This window comes from Lagenorhynchus albirostris, chromosome 16 (assembly GCF_949774975.1).
Source record: "Lagenorhynchus albirostris chromosome 16, mLagAlb1.1, whole genome shotgun sequence".
NCBI lineage: Eukaryota > Metazoa > Chordata > Mammalia > Artiodactyla > Delphinidae > Lagenorhynchus > Lagenorhynchus albirostris.
Genome location: NC_083110.1, coordinates 1,517,122 through 1,541,147, shown reverse-complemented (window position 1 = coordinate 1,541,147; position 24,026 = coordinate 1,517,122). Strand labels below are relative to the sequence as shown.

The 24,026-nt window shown below is 44.8% G+C and overlaps 1 protein-coding gene across 3 annotated transcripts in view; it reads right to left on the bottom strand.

Moving 5' to 3' along the window:
* Window positions 1-22,958, bottom strand: part of RAB4A (RAB4A, member RAS oncogene family) — a 96,527-nt gene extending 73,569 nt beyond the window's left edge. For all 3 annotated transcript variants that reach the window (XM_060126341.1, XM_060126343.1, XM_060126342.1), the window contains exon 1: window positions 22,747-22,958. In XM_060126341.1, the coding sequence (XP_059982324.1) occupies window positions 22,747-22,777 (31 nt within the window). In that variant the 5' untranslated portion in view covers window positions 22,778-22,958. The remainder of the gene's footprint in view (window positions 1-22,746) is intronic.
* Between the last annotated feature and the right edge of the window lie 1,068 nt (window positions 22,959-24,026).

Sequence of the window (24,026 nt, the reverse complement as noted above, 5' to 3'; positions counted from 1 at the left end):
AAAATTTAAAATATAACACCACTTGCAATCACTGGAAAAAAAAACTCTGGCATAAGTCTAACAAAAACATGTAAAGGGTTTCTATGATAAAAAATACTGCACGATGCTGATGAAAGAAACAAAAGGAAATCTAAATAAACAGAGAGACATACTGTGTTCATGGATTAAAGACTAGACAAAGTAAAGATGCCAATTCATTCCTATTTCTAGCAAGACTTTTTGGTACATAGAGACAAGATTATTCTAAAATTTATATGGAAAGACAAAGGAGATAGAATAGCAAGAACAATTTTGAAAAAGAAAAACAAAGTGGAAGCAATCACCTTACCTGAGTTATTATGTAACTACAGCAATCACACTGTGAGGGACTGATGGGGGAGACACATAGATCAATGGAACAGACCAGAACTAAGAAGTAGACCTACATTAATACGTCCAACTGCTTTTGAAAGTGCAAAAATCATTTCCCAGAAGAAAGTGAGCCTTTTCAACAAATGGTGCTGAAGCAACTGGACATCCATGGGGGGGAAAAAAGAACTTTGACCTAAGCTTCATATCTTATGCAAAATTAACTGAAAATAGATCACGGACTTAAAAGGTAAAACATTACTATGAAACTTTTAGGAAAAAATAGGAGAAGAGCTTCAGGATCTATGGCTAAGCAAAGAGCTCTTAGACTGGACACCAAATAAATAAATAAATAAAATAAAATAAATAATAATAAAAATAAAATAAAATAAAATCCAGAAAAGGAAAAACTGATAAATCTGACTTCACCAAAATTGAAAATTTTTGCTTTGTAGAAAACCTTGCTAAGAGAATAAAAAGACAAGCTACAGACTGGATGAAAAGAGCTGCAAAATATCCAACAAAGGACTAGCATCTAGAATATATTCATCAATTTAAAAAAAACCCTCTCAAAACTCCACAGTAAAAAAATTCAAATAACTCACCATTAGAATTAATAAATGAATTCAGTAAGGTAGCAGGATACAAGATTAAATACATAAATCTGTTGCATTTCTTTACACTAACAATGAAATACCCGAAAGAGAAAGTAAAAAAAAAAAATCCCATTTAAAATTTCATCAAAAAAATATCTAGGAATAAACTTAACCAAGGAGGTGAAAGACCTATACACTGAAAAATATAAAACATTGATAAAGGAAATTGAAGCTGATTCAAAGAAATGAAAAGATATCCCATGCTCTTGGATTGGAAGAATTAATATTGTCAAAATGTCCATACCACCCAAAGCAATCTATAAATTTAGTGCAATCCCTATCAAATACCCATGACATTTTTCACAGAACAAGAATAACAATCCTAAGATTTATATGGAACCAAAAAAGACCCATAATTGCCAAAGCAATCCCGAGGAAAAAGAACAAAGCTGGAGGCATAACCCTTCCAGCCTTCAGACTATACTATAAAGCTATAGTAATCAAAACTGTGGTATTGGCACAAAAACAGACATATAGCCCAATGCAATAGAACAGAGAGGCCAGAAATAAACCTACAGTCAATAAATCTATGACAAAGGAGACAAGAATATACAGTACAGAAAACAGTCTCTTCAACAAGTGGGGTTGAGAAAGCTGGACAACTACATGTAAATGAAATCAGAACACTCCCTCACACCATATACAAAAATAAACTCAAAATGGTTTAAAGACCTAAATATAAGACATGACACCATAAAACTCCTAGACGAGAACATAGGCAAGACATTCTTGGACATAAATGGTTGCAATATTTTCTTAGAAATAAGAAATAAAAGCAAAAATAAACAAATGGGACCTAATCTATCTTAAAAGCTTTTGCACAGCAAAGGAAACCATCAATGAAATGAAAAGATAACCTACAGACTGAGAGAAAATATTTGCAAATGATGAGACCAACAAGGGGTTAATCTCTAAACTATACAAACAGCTCATGCAGCTTAATATCAAAAAAACAAACAACCCAATCAAAAAATGGGTGGAAGATCTAGATAGACGTTTCTCCAAAGAAGACATACAGATGGCCAACAGGCACATGCAAAGATGCTCAGCATCACTGATCATCAGGAAAATGCAAATCAAAACCACAATGAGGTACCACCTCACACTGGTCAGAATGGCCATCACCAAAAAGTCTACAGAAGGGGGCTTCCCTGGTGGCACAGTGGTTGAGAATCTGCCTGCTAATGCAGGGGACACGGGTTCGAGCCCTGGTCTGGGAGAATCCCACATGCCATGGAGCAACTAGGCCCGTGAGCCACAACTACTGAGCCTGCGCGCCTGGAGCTTGTGCTCGGCAACAAGAGAGGCTGCGATAGTGAGTGGCCCGCACACCGCAATGAAGAGTGGCCCCCGCTTGCCGCAACTAGAGAAAGCCCTCGCACAGAAACAAAGACCCAACACAGCAAAAATAAATAAATAAAATTAGTAAACTCCTACCCCCAACATCTTTAAAAAAAAAGTCTACAGGAGGAGCTTCAAGACGGCAGAAGAGTAAGATGCGGATATCACCTTCCTCTCCACAAATACATCAGAAATACATCTACACGTGGAACAACTCCTACAGAACACCCACTGAACGCTGGCAGAAGACCTCAGACCTCCCAAAAGGCAAGAAACTCCCCACGTACCTGGGTAGGGCAAAAGAAAAATGAATAAACAGAGACAAAAGAATAGGTACGGGACCTGCACCAGTGGGAGGGAGCCGTGAAGGAGGAAAGGTTTCCACACACTAGGAGCCCCTTCGCTGGCGGAGACTGCGGGTGGCGGAGGGGGGAAGCTTCAGGGCCGTGGAGGAGAGTGCAGCCACAGGGGTGCGGGGGGCAAAGCGGAGAGATTCCTGCACAGAGGATCAGGGCCGACCAGCACTCACCAGCCCGAGAGGCTTGTCTGCTCCCCCGCCGGGGCGGGCGGGGCTGGGAGCTGAGGCTTGGGCTTCAGTCGGAGCGCAGGGAGATGACTGGGGTTGGTAGCGTGAACACAGCCTGCAGGGGGCTAGTGCGCCACAGCTGGCCGGGAGTCCGGGAAAAGCGTGGAGCTGCCGAAGAGACAAGAGACTTTTCTTCCCTCTTTGTTTCCTGGTGCGCGAGGAGAGGGGATTCAGAGCGCTGCTTAAAGAAGCTCCAGAGACGGGCGCGAGCTGCGGCTGAAAGCGCGGACCCCAGAGACGGGCATGAGACGCTAAGGCCGCTGCTGCCGCCACCGAGAAGCCTGTGTGCGAGCACAGGTCACTATCCACACCCCCCTTCCGGGGAGCCTGTGCAGCCCGCCACTGCCAGGGTCCCGGGATCCAGGCACAACTCCCACAGGAGAACGCACGGCGGGCCTCAGGCTGGTGCAACGTCACGCCGGCCTCTGCAGCCGCAGGCTCGCCCTGCACTCCATGCCCCTCCCTCCCCCTGGCCTGAGTGAGCCACAGCCCCCGAATCAGCGGCTCCTTTAACCCCGTCCTGTCGGAGTGAAGAACAGACACCCTCCGGCGACCTACACGCAGAGGCGGGGCCAAATCCAAAGCTGAACCCCGGGAGCTGTGAGAACAAAGAAGAGAAAGGGAAATCTCTCCCAGCAGCCTCAGGAGCAGCGGATTAAATCTCCACAATCAACTTGATGTACCTGCATCTGTGGAATACCTGAATAGACAACGAATCATCCCAAATTGAGGAGGTGGACTTTGGGAGCAACGATATATACATTTTTTCCCCTTTTTCTCTTTTTGTGAGTGTGTATGCTTCTGTGTGTGATTTTGTCTGTATAGCTTCGCTTTTACCATTTGTCTGTTTTTTTATTACTTAAAAAATTTTTTTCTTAATAATTATTATTTTTAATAACTTTATTTTATTTTACTTTATTTTATCTTCTTTCTTTCTTTTTTTCCTCCCTTTTATTCTTAACCGTCTGGAGGACAGGCTCTTGGTGCTCCAGCCAGGAGTCAGTGCTGTGCCACTGAGGTGGGAGAGCCAAGTTCAGGACACTGGTCCACAAGAGACCTCCCAGCTCCACGTAATATCAAATGGTGAAAATCTCCCACAGATCTCCATCTCAACGCCAAGACTCAGGTCCACTTAATGACCAGCAAGCTACAGTGCAGGACACCCTATGCCAAACAACTAGCAAGACAGGGACACAACCCCATCCATTAGCACAGAGGCTACCTAAAATCATAATAAGGCCACAGACACCCCAAACCACACCACCAGATGTGGACCTGCCCACCAGAAAGACAAGATCCAGCCCCATCCACCTGAACGGCACTCGTCCCCTCCACCAGGAAGCCTACACAACCCACTGAACCAACCTTAGCCACTGGGGACAGACACCAAAAACAATGGGAACTACGAACCTGCAGCCTGTGAAAAGGAGACCCCAAACACAGTAAGATAAGCAATATGAGAAGACAGAAAAACACACAGCAGATGAAGGAGCAAGGTAAAAACACACCAAACCTAACAAATGAAGAGGAAATAGGCAGTCTACCTGAAAAAGAATTCAGAGTAATGATAGTAAAGATGACCCAAAATCTTGGAAATAGAATGGAGAAAATACAAGAAACGTTTAACAAGGACCTAGAAGAACTAAAGAGCAAACAAACAGTGATGAACAGGCAGAAGAACGGATCAGTGACCTGGTAGATAAAATAGTAGAAATAACTACTGCAGAGCAGAATAAAGAAAAAAGAATGAAAAGAATCGAGGACAGTGTCAGAGACCTCTGGGACAACATTAAACGCACCAACATTCAAATTATAGGGATCCCAGAAGAAGAAGAGAAAAAGAAAGGGACTGAGAAAATATTTGAAGAGATTATAGTTGAAAACTTCCCTAATATGGGAAAGGAAATAGTTAATCAAGTCCAGGAAGTGCAGAGAGTCCCATACAGGATAAATCCAAGGAGAAACATGCCAAGACACATACTAATCAAACTATCAAAAATTAAATACAAAGAAAAAATATTAAAAGCAGCACGGGAAAAACAAGAAATAACCCATAAGGGAATCCCCATAAGGTTAACAGCTGATCTTTCAGCAGAAATTCTGCAAGCCAGAAGGGACTGGCAGGACATATTTAAAGTGATGAAGGAGAAAAACCTACAACCAAGATTACTCTACCCAGCAAGGATCTCATTCAGATTTGATGGAGAAATTAAAACCTTTACAGAGAAGCAAAAGCTAAGAGAATTCAGAACCACCAAACCAGCTTTACAACAAATGCTAAAGGAACTTCTCTAGGCAGGAAACACAAGAGAAGGAAAACACCTACAATAATAAACCCAAAACAATTAAGAAAATGGTAATACGAACATACATATCGATAATTACCTTAAATGTAAAAGGATTAAATGCTCCAACCAAAAGACATAGACTGGCTGAATGGATACAAAACCAAGACCCATATATATGCTGTCTACAAGAGACCCACTTCAGACCTAGGGACACATACAGACTGAAAGTGAGGGGATGAAAAAAGATATTCATGGAAATCAAAAGAAAGCTGGAGTAGCAATTCTCCTACCAGACAAAATAGACTTTAATACAAAGACTATTACAAGAGACAAAGAAGGATACTACATAATGATCAAAGGGTCAATCCAAGAAGAAGATATAACAATTGTAAATATTTATGCACCCAACATAGGAGCACCTCAATACATAAGGCAAATACTAACAGCCATAAAAGGGGAAATCGACAGTAACACAATCATACTAGGGGACTTTAACACCCCACTTTCACCAATGGACAGATCATCCAAAATGAAAACAAATAAGGAAACACAAGCTTTAAAGGATACATTAAACAAGATGGACTTAATTGATATTTATAGGACATTCCATCTAAAAACAACAGAATACATATTCTTCTCAAGTGCTCATGGAACATTCTCAAGGACAGATCATATCTTGGGTCACAAATCAAGCCTTGGTAAATTTAAGAAAATGGAAACCATATCAAGTATCTTTTCTGACCACACTGCTATGAGACTAGATATAAATTACAGGGAAAAATCTGTAAGAAATACAAACACATGGAGGCTAAACAATGCACTACTTAATAACCAAGAGATGACTGAAGAGATCAAAGAGGAAATAAAAAAATACCTAGAAACAAATGACAATGAAACCACAATGACGCAAAACCTATGGGATGCAGCAAAAGCAGTTCTATGAGGGAAGTTTATAGCAATACAATCCTACCTTAATAAACAAGAAACATCTCAAATAAACAACCTAACCTTACACCTAAAGCAATCAGAGAAAGAAGAACAAAAAAAACCCCCAAAGTTAGCAGAAGGAAAGAAATCATGAAGATCAGATCAGAAATAAATGAAAAAGAAATGAAGGAAATTATAGCAAAGATCAATAAAACTAAAATCTGGTTCTTTGAGAAGATAAACAAAATTGATAAACCATTAGCCAGACTTATCGAGAAAAAAAGGGAGAAGACTCAAATCAATAAATTAGAAATGAAAAAGGAGAAGTAACAACTGACACTGCAGAAATACAAAGGATCATGAGAGATTACCACAAGCAACTCTATGCCAATAAAATGCGACAACCTGGAAGAAATGAACAAATTCTTAGAAATCCACAACCTGCCGAGACTGAATCAGGAAGAAATAGAAAATATGACCAGACCAATCACAAGCACTGAAATTGAAACTGTGATTAAAAATCTTCCAACAGGCTTCCCTGGTGGCGCAGTGGTTGAGAGTCTGCCTGCCGATGCGGGGGACACGGGTTTGTGCCCCGGTCTGGGAGGATCCCGCGTGCCGCGGAGCGGCTGGGCCCGTGAGCCATGGCTGCTGAGCCTGTGCGTCCGGAGCCTGTGCTCCGCAATGGGAGAAGCCACAGCAGTGAGAGGCCCGCACACCGCAAAAAAAAAAAAAAAAAAAAAAAAAAAAATCTTCCAACAAACAAAAGCCCAGGACCAGATGGCTTCACAGCCTAATTATATCAAACATTTAGAGAAGAGCTAACGCCTATCCTTCTCAAACTCTTCCAAAATATAGCAGGGGGAGGAACACTCCCAAACTCATTCTACGAGGCCACCATCACCCTGATACCAAAACCAGACAAAGACGTCACAAAGAAAGAAAACTACAGGCCAATATCACTGATGAACATAGATGCAAAAATCCTCAACAAAATACTAGCAAACAGAATCCAACAGCACATTAAAAGGACCATACACCATGATCAACTGGGGTTTATTCCAGGAATGCAAGGATTCTTCAATATACACAAATCAATCAATGTGATATACCATATTAACAAACTGAAGGAGAAAAACCATATGATCATCTCAATAGATGCAGAGAAAGCTTTCGACAAAATTCAACACCCATTCATGATAAAAACCCTCCAGAAAGTATGCACAGAGGGAACTTTCCTCAACATAATAAAGGCCATATATGACAAACCCACAGCCAACATCGTCCTCAATGGTGAAAAACTGAAACCTTTTCCACTAAGATCAGGAACAAGACAAGGTTGCCCACTCTCGCCACTATTATTCAACATAGTTTTGGAAGTTTTAGCCACAGCAATCAGAGAAGAAAAAGAAATAAAAGGAATCCAAATTGGAAAAGAAGAAGTAAAGCTGTCACTGTTTGCAGATGACATGATACGCTACATAGAGAATCCTAAAGATGCTACCAGAAAACTACTAGAGCTAATCAATGAATTTTGTAAAGTAGCAGGATACAAAATTAATGCACAGAAATCTCTTGCATTCCTATACACTAATGATGAAAAATCTGAAAATGAAATTAAGAAAACACGCCCATTTACCTTTGCAACAAAAAGAATAAAATATCTAGGAATAAACCTACCTAAGGAGACAAAAACCTGTATGCAGAAAATTATAAGACACTGATGAAAGAAATTAAAGATGATACAAATGGATGGAGAGATATACCATGTTCTTGGATGGGAAGAATCAACATTGTGAAAATGACTTTACTACCTAAAGCAATCTACAGATTCCATGCAATCCCTATCAAACTACCAATGGCATTTTTCACAGAACTAGAACAAAAAATTTCACAATTTGTATGGAAACACCAAAGACCCTGAATAGCCAAAGCAATCTTGACAATGAAAAACGGCGCTGGAGGAATCAGGCTCCCTGACTTCAGACTCTACTATAAAGCTACAGTAATCAAGACAGTACGGTACTGGCAAAAAAAAAACAGAAATATAGATCAATGGAACAGGGTAGAAAGCCCAGAGATAAACCCACACACATATGGTCACCTTATCTTTGATAAAGGAGGCAAGAATATACAGTGGAGAAAAGACAGCCTCTTCAATAAGTAGTGCTGGGAAAACTGGACAGCTACATGTAAAAGAATGAAATTAGAACACTCCCTGACACCATATACAAAAATAAACTCAAAATGGATTAAAGACCTAAATGTAAGGCCAGACACCATCAAACTCTTAGAGGAAAACATAGGCAGAACACTCTATGACATAAATCGCAGCAAGATCCTTTTTGACCCACCTCCTAGAGAAATGGAAATAAAAACAAAAATAAACAAATGGGACCTAATGAAACTTAAAAGCTTTTGCACAGCAAAGGAAACCACAAACAAGACTAAAAGACAACCCTCAGAATGGGAGAAAATATTTGCAAATGAAGCAATTGACAAAGGATTAATCTCCAAAATATACAAGCAGCTCATGCAGCTCAATATCAAAAAAAACCAAACAACCCAATCCAAAAATGGGCAGAAGACCTAAATAGACATTTCTCCAAAGAAGATATACAGATTGCCAGCAAACACATGAAAGAATGCTCAACATCATCAATCATTAGAGAAATGCAAATGAAAACTACAATGAGATATCATCTCACACCGGTCAGAATGGCCATCATCAAAAAATCTAGAAACAATAAATGCTGGAGAGGGTGTGGAGAAAAGGGGACCCTCTTGCACTGTTGGTGGGAATGTAAATTGATACAGTCACTATGGAGAACAGTATGGAGTTTCCTTAAAAAACTAAAAATAGAACTACCATACGACCCAGAAATTCCATTACTGGGCATATACCCTGAGAAAACCATAATTCAAAAAGAGTCATGTACCAAAATGTTCATTGCAGCTCTTTTTACAATAGCCAGGACATGGAAGCAACCAAAGTGTCCATCAACAGATGAATGGATAAAGAAGATGTGGCACATATATACAATGGAATATTACTCAGCCATAAAAAGGAATGAAACTGAGCTATTTGTAATGAGGTGGATGGACCTAGAGACTGTCATACAGAGTGAGGTAAGTCAGAAAGAGAAAAACAAATACCGTATGCTAACACATATATATGTAATCTAAAAAAAAAAAGAAAAAAATGATCAGAAGAACCTAGGGGTAAGACGGGAATAAAGATGCAGCCCTACCAGGGAATGGACTTGAGGATATGGGGAGGGGGAAGGGTAAGCTGGGATGAAGTGAGAGAGTGGCATGGATATATATACACTACCAAACGTAAAATAGATAGCTAGTGGGAAGCAGCCGCAAAGCACAGGGAGATCAGCTCAATGCTTTGTGACCACCTAGAGGGGTGGGATAGGGAAAGTGGGAGGGAGGGAGATGCAAGAGGGAAGAGATATGGGGACATATGTATATGTATAACTGATTTACTTTGTTATAAAGCAGAAACTAATACACTATTGTAAAGCAATTATACTCCAATAAAGATGTTAAAAAAAAAGTCTACAAATAACAAATGCTGGAGAGGGTGTGGAGAAAATGGAACCCTCCTACACTGTCGACGGGAATGTAAATCTGTGCAACCACTATGGAAAAAAGTATGGGGGTTCCTCAAAAACTAAAAATAGGGCTACCATATGATCCAGCAATCCCACTCCTGGGTAGATATCCAGAAAAGACAAACTCTAATTTGAAAAGATACATGCACCCCAATGTTCATGGAAGCATTATGTACAATAGCCATGATATGGAAGCCACCCAAGTGCCCATCAACAGACAACTGGATTAAGAAGATGTGGTATATATGTACAATAGAACATTCCTCAGCCATAAAAAAGAATGAAATATTGCCATTTGCAGCAGCATAGAGAATATTACACTTAGTGAAGTCAGACAAATATTATTGTGATATCACTTGTATGTGGAACCTAAAGAATAGTACAAATGAATCTATATACAAGAGAGAAACAGGCTCACAGACATAGGAAATAAACTTATGGTTATCAAAGGGGAAAGAGGGAGGGAGAGGGATAAATTAGGAGGTGGGGCTTAACAGATACAAACTACTATACGTAAAATAGATAAGCCACAAGGATTTACTCTATAGCACAGGGAAATATATTCAATATCTTGTAATAACATATAATGGAAAAGAATCTGAAAAAATATATAAATGAATCGCTTTTCTATACACCTGAAACTAATACAATATTGTAAATCAACTGTAATTCAATAATTAATTAATTAATTAAAAAATCAAACAACCCAGTTAGAAAATGGGCATAAGACATGAAGAGGCATTTCACTGAAAAGGAGATACAAATGGCAAACAAACACATGAAAATATGTTTAAGGTCATTAGCCAGTAATTAGAAAAATGTAAATAAAACCATAATAAGGTATCACTACACATTAACAGAAAGGCTAAAATAAAAAGTAGTGACAACACCAAATGCTGGCCAGGATGTGCAGAAACTAGATCACTCATACGTTGCTGGTAGAAATATAAAATGGTACAGTGAACTGGAAAATAGCTTGACAGTTTCTCAACAAAACTAAACAAGCAACCACCAGATGACTCAGCAACTGCACTTCCAGGCATTTATCCCAGAAAAATGAAGACTTATGTTCACATAAAACCCTGTACATGAATGTTTGTAGCAGCTTTATTTGTAATCGCTAAAAACTGGAAAGAACCCAGATGTTCTTCAACAGGTGACTGGTTAAACAAATTAGTACATTCAGACCAAGGAACAGTACTCAGCAATAAAGAGGAGTGAACCGTTCACACATGCGATAAGCTGGATGGACCGCCAGAGGATTATGCTGTGTGAAGAAGTCAATCCCAGAAGATTACACACTGCATGAGTCCACTTACAGAACACTCCTGAAACAGATGAACAGATGAGCGGTTGCCAGGGCCTAGGGGTGGGGGTGGGGGCAGGGAGGAAGAGTATGTGCCTTTAAAGGGTGCAGGAGAGATCTCTGTGCTGATAGAAGTGATCTGTATCGGTAGCCATGGCAACATCAAAATCCTGGTTATCTTACGACCGTTTTGCAACATTCCCACTGCGGGCAACAGGGGAAAGGGTCCGTGAGATCTCTATTTTTTCTTAAACCTATGAATCTATCATGATCTCAAAATAAAAAGTTCTATAAAAAAATGAAAGAATAGGTGGTATTATCAGACAGTGATTCTGTAAGTTGACTCTGCAGATCCCACACTGAAAGGACCACTGAAGGGTGTGCTTCAAGGAGGACGTGGTACCCAGAGGGAGGGACCGGCAGGTGAGATGCGAGGCTGTGTGTCCTGTTATTTTCCGTCTGGAGATACATGTGTTTGGTTGACACAAACACGACCAAGCACCACAACCGGCAATGACTTATTCCCTGTAGGTGACAAGGATCCAACTTACGAAGAGTTTCCGTTAAACTCCTCCTGTTGACGAGGGGCTCTGGATTTCACAGGCTTCCTCGGAGCTGAGTGGCATCATCTACAAAACCTGGCACTCTCTCCTTGGGGCGTGAGGTTGGCTGGTTTTTCACAGCAGTGAGGCTTTCACTCACGAGGCCCATATCCATGGGTTTGGTAGAAAGTGCGCTCGCTGGCTTTACTGATTTCTTTTGTTTTTATGATCTGCGGTTGTTTTTTTTTCCCCCCTCTTTCCTTGCTGGAAGTTGGATGACATACACATTGCATATCATGTATGTTTTATATGACAAGTGTACAGTGCTTAACAGCTACAAAAAAGGCTTACCAGGAGCAGGTAACTAGGCATGTTACAGAGTAATTTATGGATGGATGTGTAGGGCACATTGTTAGGTTGTATATGATAACTAATTGTGAGCTAAATAATTATGTCTACTTCAGTTGGATTTGATGTTGTTCTACTACAGTCGATGTCACTTTGCTCAAAATCACAAAGAAATTTTTTGCATCCGACTTATGATCATTATGAGGGTTTCCTCAGAATGAGCTAAGCTTGAGGGTGGGGGAAAGAGCATATCCCAAAATAGAAAACCTAAAAGGGATATACGCTACTAATGTATTGTTAATTTTGCATGAGAAATGTTAAATGAGGTAACAGGAAAGGTATTGAATAATTAGAAACCAGTCTTGGGCAAAAGTCAGTCATTGAGGAACACGGACAAAATTGGATCAGGAAAAAATGGCCTCCGCTGAAGCAGCTAACACAAAGCCAAAGGATTAACTCCATGGGGGAAACCTCATTTGGAACCTACTGACTTTTTTTTTTTTTTTTTTGCGGTACGCGGGCCTCTCACTGTCATGGCCTCTCCCGTTGCGGAGCACAGGCTCCGGACGCGCAGGCTCAGCGGCCATGGCTCACCGGGCCCAGCCGCTCCGCGGCATGTGGGATCTTCCCGGACCGGGGCACGAACCCGTGTCCCCTGCATCGGCAGGCGGACTCTCAACCACTGCACCACCAGGGAAGCCCTACTGACTTGTTTTTACACTCATTTCAAGCAACCTCCAATTTCCCGGACCACAGCAGATCGGCAGCACATGCTACAGTATGACTGTGGCTACAGGGACAGTAACGAGTGATGGGGAGCCGGGCACTGGGCCAGAAAGGGGCACTAAGAGCCCCGCACATCCGCTCCACCACTGACCTTCAGCCTCAAGAAAATCAAGTCACGCTGAGTAGACCAGATGGCCTCTGCCTTCCTTGTTTCTCCAAGTACTGGTTCTGCTTTTAAGGTTTCCAGAGGTCAGAAAGGAAGCAAAGGTGGATGACAGCCTTGACTGCGGGATTCTTTCCGTGTATTCCACTTCCTGGCAGAAAAGGCGCTGGGACAGTGAGTCGGTCATCTGAGAAGGGGTCCTGGGTTTCCGGCTTAGGGACCAGCTGGTCAGTGATACCAACAACTGAGGTAAGAAAGCCTGAAGGTTCTGAGGACGTATCCATGTTGTGGGTGCAGATTCAGAGATCACACTTCAAATGCCGACGACCATGGAGGAGATCTGGGCAGGTGGCTCCTCTAAGTGCTGTGAACGGAAGCTCGGTAAGGTAACCCCCAGCACCCCGAGGTAAGCCAGGCCACTGGAGCTGGGGCCAAGGGTGGGCTGCTGAAGGGCGGGGGATGCGAGAGGCTGCAGATAAAAAGCGCTGGCAGCTCTGACCAGAGCTTGGCTGGGATGGAAAGAAGGGCCAGGTCAGTGAGGGGAAAGTGCAGTGTGGATGCCAGCAGGTGGGAAGTGACCAGCGGAAAAGGGATGACTGGTGACACACGTCCCTAAGCCTTGAGAGATGAGGTGTGAGGCAGGAGGCAGGGCTTAGTGTCCGCCGCGACAGAGACCTCCTTTCTTGAGTCAGCAGGACCAGGGCTAAGGTGAGGTGTGGAGGTGAAGACAGGCGGAGAAGGGGCGGCAGGGCAGGGAGTCTCCTCGGCACGGCACCTTCCTCTTCCTGTCACCTGGTGGAGGTGAGCTGAGGGCTTGAGATCAACGAAAGTTTAAAACAGCAGATGCAGAGGAAAAGCGAGCCAGCCAGGAGAGAGGGAAGGGTGGCCAGGCACCCCGAGCACCCAGCCGGATGCACAGGCCATCCGTCTACAGAGGTCTCAATCGGAGAAGAGCTTTGCCCGCAGGGCAGCGGGCAGGGCAGATGGTGGGGAACCAGGGCCGGGTCACAGCGCGCGCGCGCAGCTGAGGAAGAGGCGAAGGAAAGGCGTGGGCGCACGTGGGTGCTCATCGCCCCAAAAGAAGGGGCTGGGAGCCCGCAGCTCCTAAGGGGGAGGGCGGGGGAGGGTGACCGGGACGGGGCATGTGACAACGTCCAGAGAGCAGCCGGGGACATGAGGGCCTCAAAGTGGGGGCAGAAGAGAAGGCGGAGAAGGGGACAGGCAACGACATCGAGGAACTGAGAATCCAAGCGGGGACCCCGCCGTCGCCCAGGGTGGACGAGGGGCTGTAGTAGAGAGCGGGACCCCAGACCAGGGGACCTTGGGGGGTAAGGAACAGCCCCGAGGACACCAGGGAACAGCAACAAGGAGGACAAAGTGCCGCACAGAACATCAGATGACATGAAGTGCTTCCAAAAAAAACAGTTCTGGTTCACTGGGCAGCGGGAGTCAAGCAGCAAAACCCTTGGTGGAGCATTGGCTTAGGCGAGGCGGCCGGTCTGGGTGGCAGGAGAGAGTGACCTATGGATGGCGGCGCGACAGGCGGCGAGCAGCCTGGCTGGCGGCAGCGGCACTGGGGCTTTGCCTGAGCCTGAGTTAAATGACGGCAGAGAGGAGCTGCCACACGGTGGGTTTAACATTCTCAGCACAGACCCCAGGGGCTGCTCAAGGTCACGGACAGGCTCTGAGACTGTGCGGACACGCTCGTGTGGGTCAGACCCACTGGGGGCCTGAGGTTCCTTCGCAGGTGAGTGAGCCTGGCCAGCGACCCAGCATCAAAACCGCAAGTTCTTAGGTGATACCTATTTGATGTAATAATATGAAAAAGAAAAGGAAAAAAGAAAAGGAATTCTTCTCCTAAAGTAGAAACTGCCCAGAAAAGGAAGTTGGCGTCCAGTGAAGCAGACAGAAATGAAGAGACCTAATAAAAAAACAATTATCCTTAACCAGGAAATAAGTTTGAATACTTTAAAGAGTAGAATGTTAAATCTGATTGAAGTATACGAGAGGATAAAATTATATGAAGAAATAAGGGCAAGCTGTTTGTCAAAATGTTTCAGAGAACACTCCAACTGGGGTAATGAAAAGAGAAAAGTTGAACAGTAACTTTTGTATTTGAGGATTCATACAGAAAACGTGTCTTTCTGAACTACAACTTTGGAGAAAGCCTCGAGTACCATAATAGTATCTGCAATTTTAGAGGTTACACAGCAATGAAAGCACCCCATATGAACGGGAAAGGTCTCCGGCATTAGTTGAGAAGGTACAGGCTTCAGCACCCACCTCCCAATTGTGTCCTGAGTTAGAGATCGATTCTGACTCGTTATCAAACATCCAGTGTGTGTCTAGCACATGCACTAGAGCAATGAGATCCAGGGGGTCATCAGTGATCGGAGACAAAATGGAGGAGAAGGATTTCAAAATTACGTACAAGTTTATGACAAAATTACTCAAGGTGTTAATTTATGAAAAGCGGGGAAACAGCAATGGCCACCAAATAACTGACTTCCATTCCCCGTCCCCCCCCCCCGCAAAGTATGAGTGGTTCTGAAGGTAAATGGTTAAAGGTAAAGTGGTTCTGAAGGTAAATGTTAGTCTTCAAAACACCAAATATTTTTATCAGCTTCACAGAGACAATGAGAACTAAGGTCAAAGGCAAGTATATTGTGTCTGCAAAATAACAAGAAAAATTTCGCTCTTCCTAAGAAGATCAGGTTTTCCCATCTGTGCTCACCCACGGTGGAGGTCCGTGCTCTTTCCACAACTCTGCTGCGTCCTCCCCATTGGAGAAGGGACATCTAAGTCTGTCCTCTACTTCAGGAAAATCACTAACTGGAAGAAACAAGTTCAAACTGAACCACAGCTGACATTTTTTGGAGACTAGGAGGCACTGCTGCGGTAGATGTTGTCTGCCTAACAGCCTTCCCTCAAGGAGTCACAGTAACCTCGGGAAACAGGACCCCAGAACTCGAGGACAGGCACTGTTTTTATAAACCGATTCCCAGGCCCCTTCTCCCTTCCTGAGACTAGATTAGAAACACAGGTTTCAGCTAAAGAGAGCAAGGCATTACCCTGCCTGTAACTGGTCCAGGGCAGGCACTTGACCTAACTTGGTCCAATCAGATGGGGATGACTTTATTTCATAAACATGGGAAAGTACTCCTCTTTTCTATGGATGTAAACAAGGAAGGGTACCCAGATTACAAACAGTAGCCGTTTTCTGGCTCAGGGGATGAGGATAGTACAGCCAGAGGAGAGAGATGTTAAAAATTTAGGTCCTTGCTGACATGGCTGAGCTTCTGAATCAACCAGCCCTGAAACCTCATCTATAGCCATTTTCAAAAATACATGTTCAAACTCAACAAGAAGAGTGCACTAGAATGAATTCCGACAGACCAATACCTGAATAAAGTGCTCTAAAATGAAAAAAAAAACACTTTCATATTACCTATGCCACTTGCAGCTGGAAACCTTCCACCTGAGAAAATGACCAAAAGAGCTAACAATCCATTATCTATTGAACACAAGTTTTCTTTTAAGCATAATTTCTAAAAAATTTTATTTTTGATCATGTAGAGTCAATTTATAATCAGAAGGTGGTTAAGTAAACATGGATTTAGAACCAGGGGAGTGCATTCAACGAATGTATTTAATAACGACCAACTGCCGGGCATTTGAATGTTTGGTGAACACAGATTCCGGTCACCTGGTGTCTGTCCCCAGGGTGGGAAGAAGTCTGCCTGGGTACCCCAGGCCCCAGGGCAGGGTGCCAGCCTCCCTGAAGTGCCTGATGGACACACTGAGGCCTGCCTCTGGGCTCTTGCACCTGCAGGCCAGCCAGCTGCCATACGACCATCATGTTCTCTCTGCAGGTGCAGTTACGTTCAAATGGGCAGCGGTCAAGGGCTACTGCCCTGGAAACAAAGCAATGGTGCCTCTGCAGCCCTCAGCTCCAACCGCTGGGAGCTGATTTCAGATGTGACTTCCCAAGGGAAGTCCATTCTCAAAAAGGATGCCTGTGTGACCTCTTTGGAGAGGTTTTAATTAGAATTTCATTTATATTACATACAATGTAAAAAACTGGTAGACTTCTACCATAAAGAAAAGAGTTAAACTACATCTTCCAGTCAGCTTTTCTATTCATCCTGACATTTTGTTTCACATCCTGTAACTGAGAGGAAAATATACCACCTCCCCAGTGGAATCAAAGTGAAGGTTCATTCAACATTCCCTGACGGCTGTCCAGGGGCTGGTCACAGCATGGGGGACAGAAAGTCATGCAAGCAGTCCCCTGCTTTCAAAGAGCTTACGGTCTAGTCTTGAAAGAGATGTGCTTTGCCACCATCAAGAGTTGACTGAATTGCAAAATCCATCCGCCAGTCCCCACAGGCAGCAAAGCTGGGTGTTTATTTTATGAGGACTCCTATCATAACCCGTGTAAGCAAGTGAACCAGAGAAACTTCTGTAACGAAGCGAGCACGTGGCACGTAACAATATTTTAAATTACAACCAAGGAGGGAAAGATGCTGTGTTTTTAAGTCCGCAGTCTCTTCTGGAAGATTAAAACTTCACATTTGAAAAATGATAAACCTCCCTCTAAAATACATCGTCTCATTCATAAAGTATCAGCAGTTTATGAATGGTGTCCCTCCCCCCCATTTCTAAATATGAGCTGCTTTTTACGACTTCTTAACTGCCCAAAACACAGCATATAAGAGAAATAGGAAGAATCAGAAGGCCAAGGTCACTACGTGTTGTCATATAAGCAATTACTGTTCTGTAGTGTAGTGTAGGGTTGCATCTAGCTGTGGCAGAGCAATCAAGCATGATTCCCAGGTATCACAACCGTCATCATCAGGGATTTAGTTATTGGCCAAATCTCTCTCAATGTAAACTTATTTTTGTTTAGAAAGCTTAGTGGGGATTACAAAGGAAGACAATTTGTAGACAGACAGTGTTCGTTTGACTTATGTGTTGTGCTGTAGTACCCTATCCTTTACATCTGCCTTGCTTGATCCGCCTTTAGACGATAGTATCCTGCTCATCATTTTAGCTTTTGATTCATATTCACAGCTACAGAGAAGCAAAAGTCTTCTTTAAACACATGGAACTCAGTCCATTACCAAGATGAGACTGGCAGAGAAAGCTGTGACGTCCAAAGACAAGAGTTACAGACAGGACACAGAGGAATCACAGGTTTTCCCTCAAGCTATTTCCACTGGCGAGTATTCTAATGGATTTGTTAGAAATGGGGGGAAAAATCTATTACATCAGTCTGAGCAATCTCTAATGGATGGTTTAGGAGAAAAAAAAATCAAAGAAACTTCAGCTTTCTTCTCATTCCAAAAAAATATTCAGAGCAAAGATCATCTCTTAGGCAAATGGGTACCTGGGGAATAGCAACGGGTAATTAGTTGGGTTTGGGACATGGGGTAGGCTACCTCTAGGCCATCCACATGCAATAGGTAGGTAGGGAGTTGAAAACAAGATATTTAGCTTGAGGGACTGATGTGGCTAGAAATATTTAGGAGACTTCAGAGAAAGGCAAATGACAGGCAAGGATTGGAATGCTTTATAGTTCAAATGACCATGAAAAATTCTCATAAACTTCTGATTTTCCAAAGAACAATGTTTTCAAAGTTCTAGGGCCTGGAGGCATTGTACAGAATAGTGTCCTGATATGCAGTTGTGGTCCTTGGACCAACAGTGCATGCACAGCCTGGGAGCTGGGCAGGTGCAGAAGTGAATATGCAAAACCAGAATCTGCATCTTAACACACCAGGGGGCTCGGGGCACATGCAGTTGAGAACCACGGTGGTTGTAGTGTTCCCCAAACTTTGGCTCTTGTTCACCAATTTTCAATGGTGAGAAAAAGAAAAATACAAACATTTAAAACGATAAATGTATTCAATTTAGAGAAATGTTCTTTATTCTGATGTTACATGCTTCCTTTGTTGACATTTTTTACATGCCCTGTCTAACAGAACACAGTAATGGCAATTTAGGTGATTTCCCTAACAGCAAGTTTTTCACACTTCATTGGAACCAGATGACTCTGAAGACGTTATTTCCTTTGCCTAGAATGTTCTCCTCACTCCACTTTGCTTTATCAAGCCTGAATTTCTTCCTGAATCATAGTTTGACTACCAACGCCTATGTATTAGTTTCCTACTATGGCTGCTATAACAAAATGCCACAAACTGGATGGCTTATTTTGTAGTATCATAGTTCTAGGTTAGAAGTCCAAAGTCAAGGTGCTGGCAGGGCCAGGCTCTCTCTGAGGATGCCAGGGAAGGACATCCTCAGATGTCCTTGCCTCTTCCTAGCTTCTGGTGGCTGCCGGCCATCCTTGGTGGTCCTGGGCTTGAAGTCACATCACTTCGACTTCAGCCTGTCTTTACATCACATTTTCCCTCCATGTGTCTATATCAAATTCCTCTCAACCTATAAGGATGCCAGTCATTGAATGAGAGCTCACCCTAATCCAACATGACCTCATCTGAACCTGATTACATCAGTAAAGACCCTATTTCCAAATAAGGTCACATCCACAGGTTGCCTGGGCTTAGGACCTGAACTTGAACATACCTTTTAGGGGACACAATTCAACCCACAGCAGCCTATAGTGATAACATTCTAAAAAGAACATGTCCTGATAATTCTCAAAGTTACATGTCAAGTGTTGTAATACTTTCAAAATAAAGCACAAAATAAAAATATTGAGTATATACTGTATCACTAATAAAACTAGTATATGACCAACAATTTGTGTCCTGGCTTCATAAATTGTTGTCACTGTAGAACGCATAAAGTCCAGTGTGTACAGAGATTTGGCTTAGACTTTTCCTCACTCTCAAACTGCCTCGGCCCTTACTTTTTTTTTTTTTTAATTTCTAGCATCTTCTACACCAGGGGTCCCCAACCCCAGGGCTGCGGACCATTACTGTCCGTGGCCTGTTGGGAACTGGGCGGCACAGCAGGAAGTGAGCGGTGGCGAGCAAACAAAGTTTCATCCGCAGCTCCCCGGCGCTCCCCGGCGCTCCCCGTCACTGGCATTACCGCCTGAACCCTCCCCGCCCCCTTGTCCATGGAACAACTGTCTTCCACAAAACCGGTCCCTGGTGCCAAAAAGGTCGGGGACCGCTGTTCTACACCACTTACGCTTCTCAGCTCCTTTCTGAACATCACTGCTTGATACTACCTATTCAGTTCGTTCGTTTTGTCTCACAGATCTTGGTATCAGAAATTAAAGGCAATTTCTGATCAGCCAGTCTGGAGCTCCTTGGGAAGCCCCAAGCCACACTTAGTGGCCAGAGCATTAAGAATGCTGTGGATCTAACAATGTCTGGGAAACACTGTTTCGGTTTAGGGATATTCAGAGGGAAGGTTTCAATCAGAAACCTATGTGTTCGAGATTTCAATGTTGTATTACAATATTAAGTAAAGTATTACATAACATATGTTATTCATGTGGTTGGTGCTTTCAGAGCAGCAAAATACTGAACACTATTCAGTCCCTGGCAGGTGAAATACTGCCTTAATAAGCGAAAAGGCAAGTAGACAGAGCTCATTAGCAGTACACTGGTCAGCAGTGGTTCTTTATGTTTCATCGTATACCTGTCAAGCTAGAGAGACTCCTTTTCCAGAAGGGAGAAAATGAGCACAGAGTACAAAGGAATTTAAAGATTAGGCAAAACATTCCTTTACCAGCTACCTAACAGGCAAACGTCCAGAAGCAGGGAACCTGACTGTTTTCCTTTTGGGAACCAATGCTGTGCCAATCTACCAATGATAAGTGAAGGTGATAGCTTAGGACTTGGTTTTGGGTGACTTTTATTTTGGGTTGGCACTTTCAAGTGCCACATTTGCTCTTCCTAAAACTAATTTCTATGAGTTTCTTCTACTAGAGGGAAGGATTAAATTCAGTTAGTTAAAAGTAAAAAACAGGGCTTCCCCGGTGGCGCAGTGGTTGAGAGTCTGCCTGCCGATGCAGGGGACACGGGTTCGTGCCCCGGTCCGCGAAGATCCCAAATGCCACGGAGCGGCTGGGCCCCGTGAGCCATGGCCGCTGAGCCTGCGGGTCTGGAGCCTGTGCTCTGCAATGGGAGAGGCCACAACAGTGAGAGGCCCGCGTACCGCAAAAAAATAAAAAATAAAATAAAAATAAAAAACATATTTGGCAGGTACCATGAAATAAGAACACTAAAGGTCAAAGCCTGATGAACAGAATCTGATCAGTTAACCCGTGATGCTTGATGAGCTCTGTCTGAAGTGGAGATGCCAGATTTTACCAACGTTATTGCTTCATATGACACAACTGAAGAACAAAATCTCTATCTTCCCATATTCCTCCTAACTCATAACCCCACTTGGTTTCCTACTTGGACTTTCCACCCCTCCCATGTGCTCCTTTCTCCGGGTCAGAGGAAAAAACAAAGTGTGGGCAAAGGAGCGCGTGAAAATAAAGAAAAAGCAAAAGCATAACCAAAACTTGCTGGAGAAATGGATTTTCTTTAGGAAATCTGACTGTGGTTCTCTACAGACAGAGGCAGACCACGTGGATGTGACAGGTGCCGTAGCAGCAGAAGCTCCCATGACACTGATCCTTACAAGCCAGGGACGTCCTGTCGGACTTCCTAAGCCTTCTAGGAACAGCCATCCTGCTCCCAGCGTTACCAAGAACAGGGCAGGTACCAGTCACAGGAGTGGCTGAAGGTGAAGCAAATGCCCAGGGGCCAAGGGGCCTCAACCACACTCCTCTAACAGGGACCCTGGATCCCTCAGGGCCTGGGTATGTGCGCACTGGTTAACGCCTCCCTGGCCTGGGTCTGGGTCAGGTTTCTTTCTAACATACCTTCAGAGACCACATTCCTTCAGAACTCCTGCCTTAAGTTTTTAACATTCATTAGTATCATACCTGGATTAACATTGTATCCCCCCCTGGACCGTAAACTCCCTGAGAGCAGCGCAGTGCCGGTGGGTACCTTGTAGTGTTGGAAACCATGCCGGCCCATAAAGCCGGTCCACACCTATCTGTTGATGGGAAAGGGGGCAGCATGTCAGGACACACGGAGGAGACACGACTGATTTGACGAGAAGTAATGGTTTTGAACTTGAGCCCCTCCCTGGGACTGTAAAGTCCAAATCAGACTTAATCTGAGAATGCACACATCTGAGAGTGATTCCAGACTGGTGAACACCTCATCAACCTTGATACAAAGCAGAAGTGTACTATGTTGTTTATTTTTACCACGCAGGACAAAAACAAACACAGTTTATGAATTGGGAAGGCTTTCGTTTATTTAAAAAAAAATCTCTCTTGGGTGCCTGCAGGTGTGGGTGCTACAGAGGAAGCAAAGATCAAGCAGACTGGGCTGTGCTTCGGAGATGCTTATGGTCTTAAAAAGACACGTTTATAAAGAGCCATCACGCAGCCTGAAAAGTCTCTGGAAATAGAAATGGATGAACTTGCCTATCGATAAGTCCTTGTAATTTCAGTGCAAAGGAAGACTTCCAATCTAGGAAAGCTCAAAGTGCAATAGCCGAGGAGCACACTCAACTGCAGGCGTCGCCTCAAGTCCTTCACATCCCTTGCTAGGGACAATATCGCAGATAAGCCGAGTCTCCAACTGGCTTCCCAAAACCTGACTACTGATATCAGACTAAGAAAGGGAAACCCTACCGGCGTGAATGCGGAGAACCAGCAAGAGGACACTCGGAGAAGCAGATCACGTAGACTGGCCACACTCGGCCGGCCGGCGCCCCGGCACTCGGATCCGCGCCCCGCCGCCCGCGCCCACCCCACCCCAGCCCGCAAGGCCGGGCCCCCAGCACCCCACCCCGGCCCGCAAGCCCGGGAACCCGCGCCCCGGCCCGCGCCCCCGCCTCGTACCGTAGGTCTCGGACATGGCCGTCTGCGACATCTTGGGAGCGGCTCCGCCTCTCGCGGGACACCGTCTGCAGCTCCGCCGGGCCGGCGGCAGGGAAGCCGGGTCGTCGGCCGCGCCTTGGTGGGGAACGCCACAGGCAGAGGACCGGAGGAGGGAGGGGCCCGCGGTCCCCACGGCAACTGCCTGCCACTCCGCGGCTGCGGCCCCGCCACACTGTCCGCTCCGCGCAGGCGCACGGCCCCGCCCCCCCACCGGTCAGGACGCGGCGGAGCGGGCAGGGGAGGAGGGAAGGGGCGCGAGGCCCGGCCCCCAATGTGGTCGCGCGTGCGCGCGGGGAGGACGGGGCGGGGAGGGCCGATGGGCGCCGAGGATCCGGGTCGGCGCGCGGGGAGGTCGGCGCGCGGGGGGGGCGGCGCGCGGGGGGGGGGGCGGCGAGGGGAAGGCGGTCCGCAGGCCTGGGGGTGACGGGGTGGGCACAGGGGCTGGGACAGCGGGGTCCTTTCTCGCGCAGAGGAGGCAAAGTGCCTGCACTGGCGAGGAAGGCAGCGCTTTACCAGGTTGGCCGCCTCGGTAAAGACTTGGTCGTCGTCATCTGGGGCGCTCGGCCGGGGAAGGACTTACTCCGCGCTGGAATGATCAACCCGGGGGACGGGTTGAATGTGTAACTAGGAGGCCGTGCGTGGCCTCAGGTGTCCAGCTGGAGGCCAGCCCTGCGGGCGGGGAGGCAGGCTGACCTGCTGGGGCCGTCGCCGCTGGGGCCGAGCTGGCTTCTGGGGGAAACTGACAGAAGCTTAGGACGTACCGGTTCCAAAAAGTCCCCAGAAGACTGTAGACGTTGGCCCCCCTGCACCTCACTTTAGGGAATGTGGCCTTTGGGCAGGAAGCATCTCTGGGCTCTCAGCCGCGGACGCATTTTTACGGGTACGAGTCGTTGGTTGAATATTTTGATTTAAGGAGCACAACTGAATTCAGAATCCCCTTCTGTTGGAAATGCAGCGATAAACATTTACTGAGAAGAGATTTTTGGTTGGGATTTTGCTCCATCGGAGCATGACCAGGGCCACGTGGTATCTCATAAGACCCAACCTTGTTCAAAAGACACAGTAGAATACTAAAAATATGCCCTGGCTAAGCTCCCAAGCGACTTGGATGGTGGGGAAAATGCCAGGAAATGCATTTTATTCAAGCCCATGTGGCTTTGTCCTCCAAATTGGCATCAGACCTTCCCCGAGATCTTCCCCTCCCCTCCAAAGGCTATCTGGCTCGGCATTTTACTCTTCTG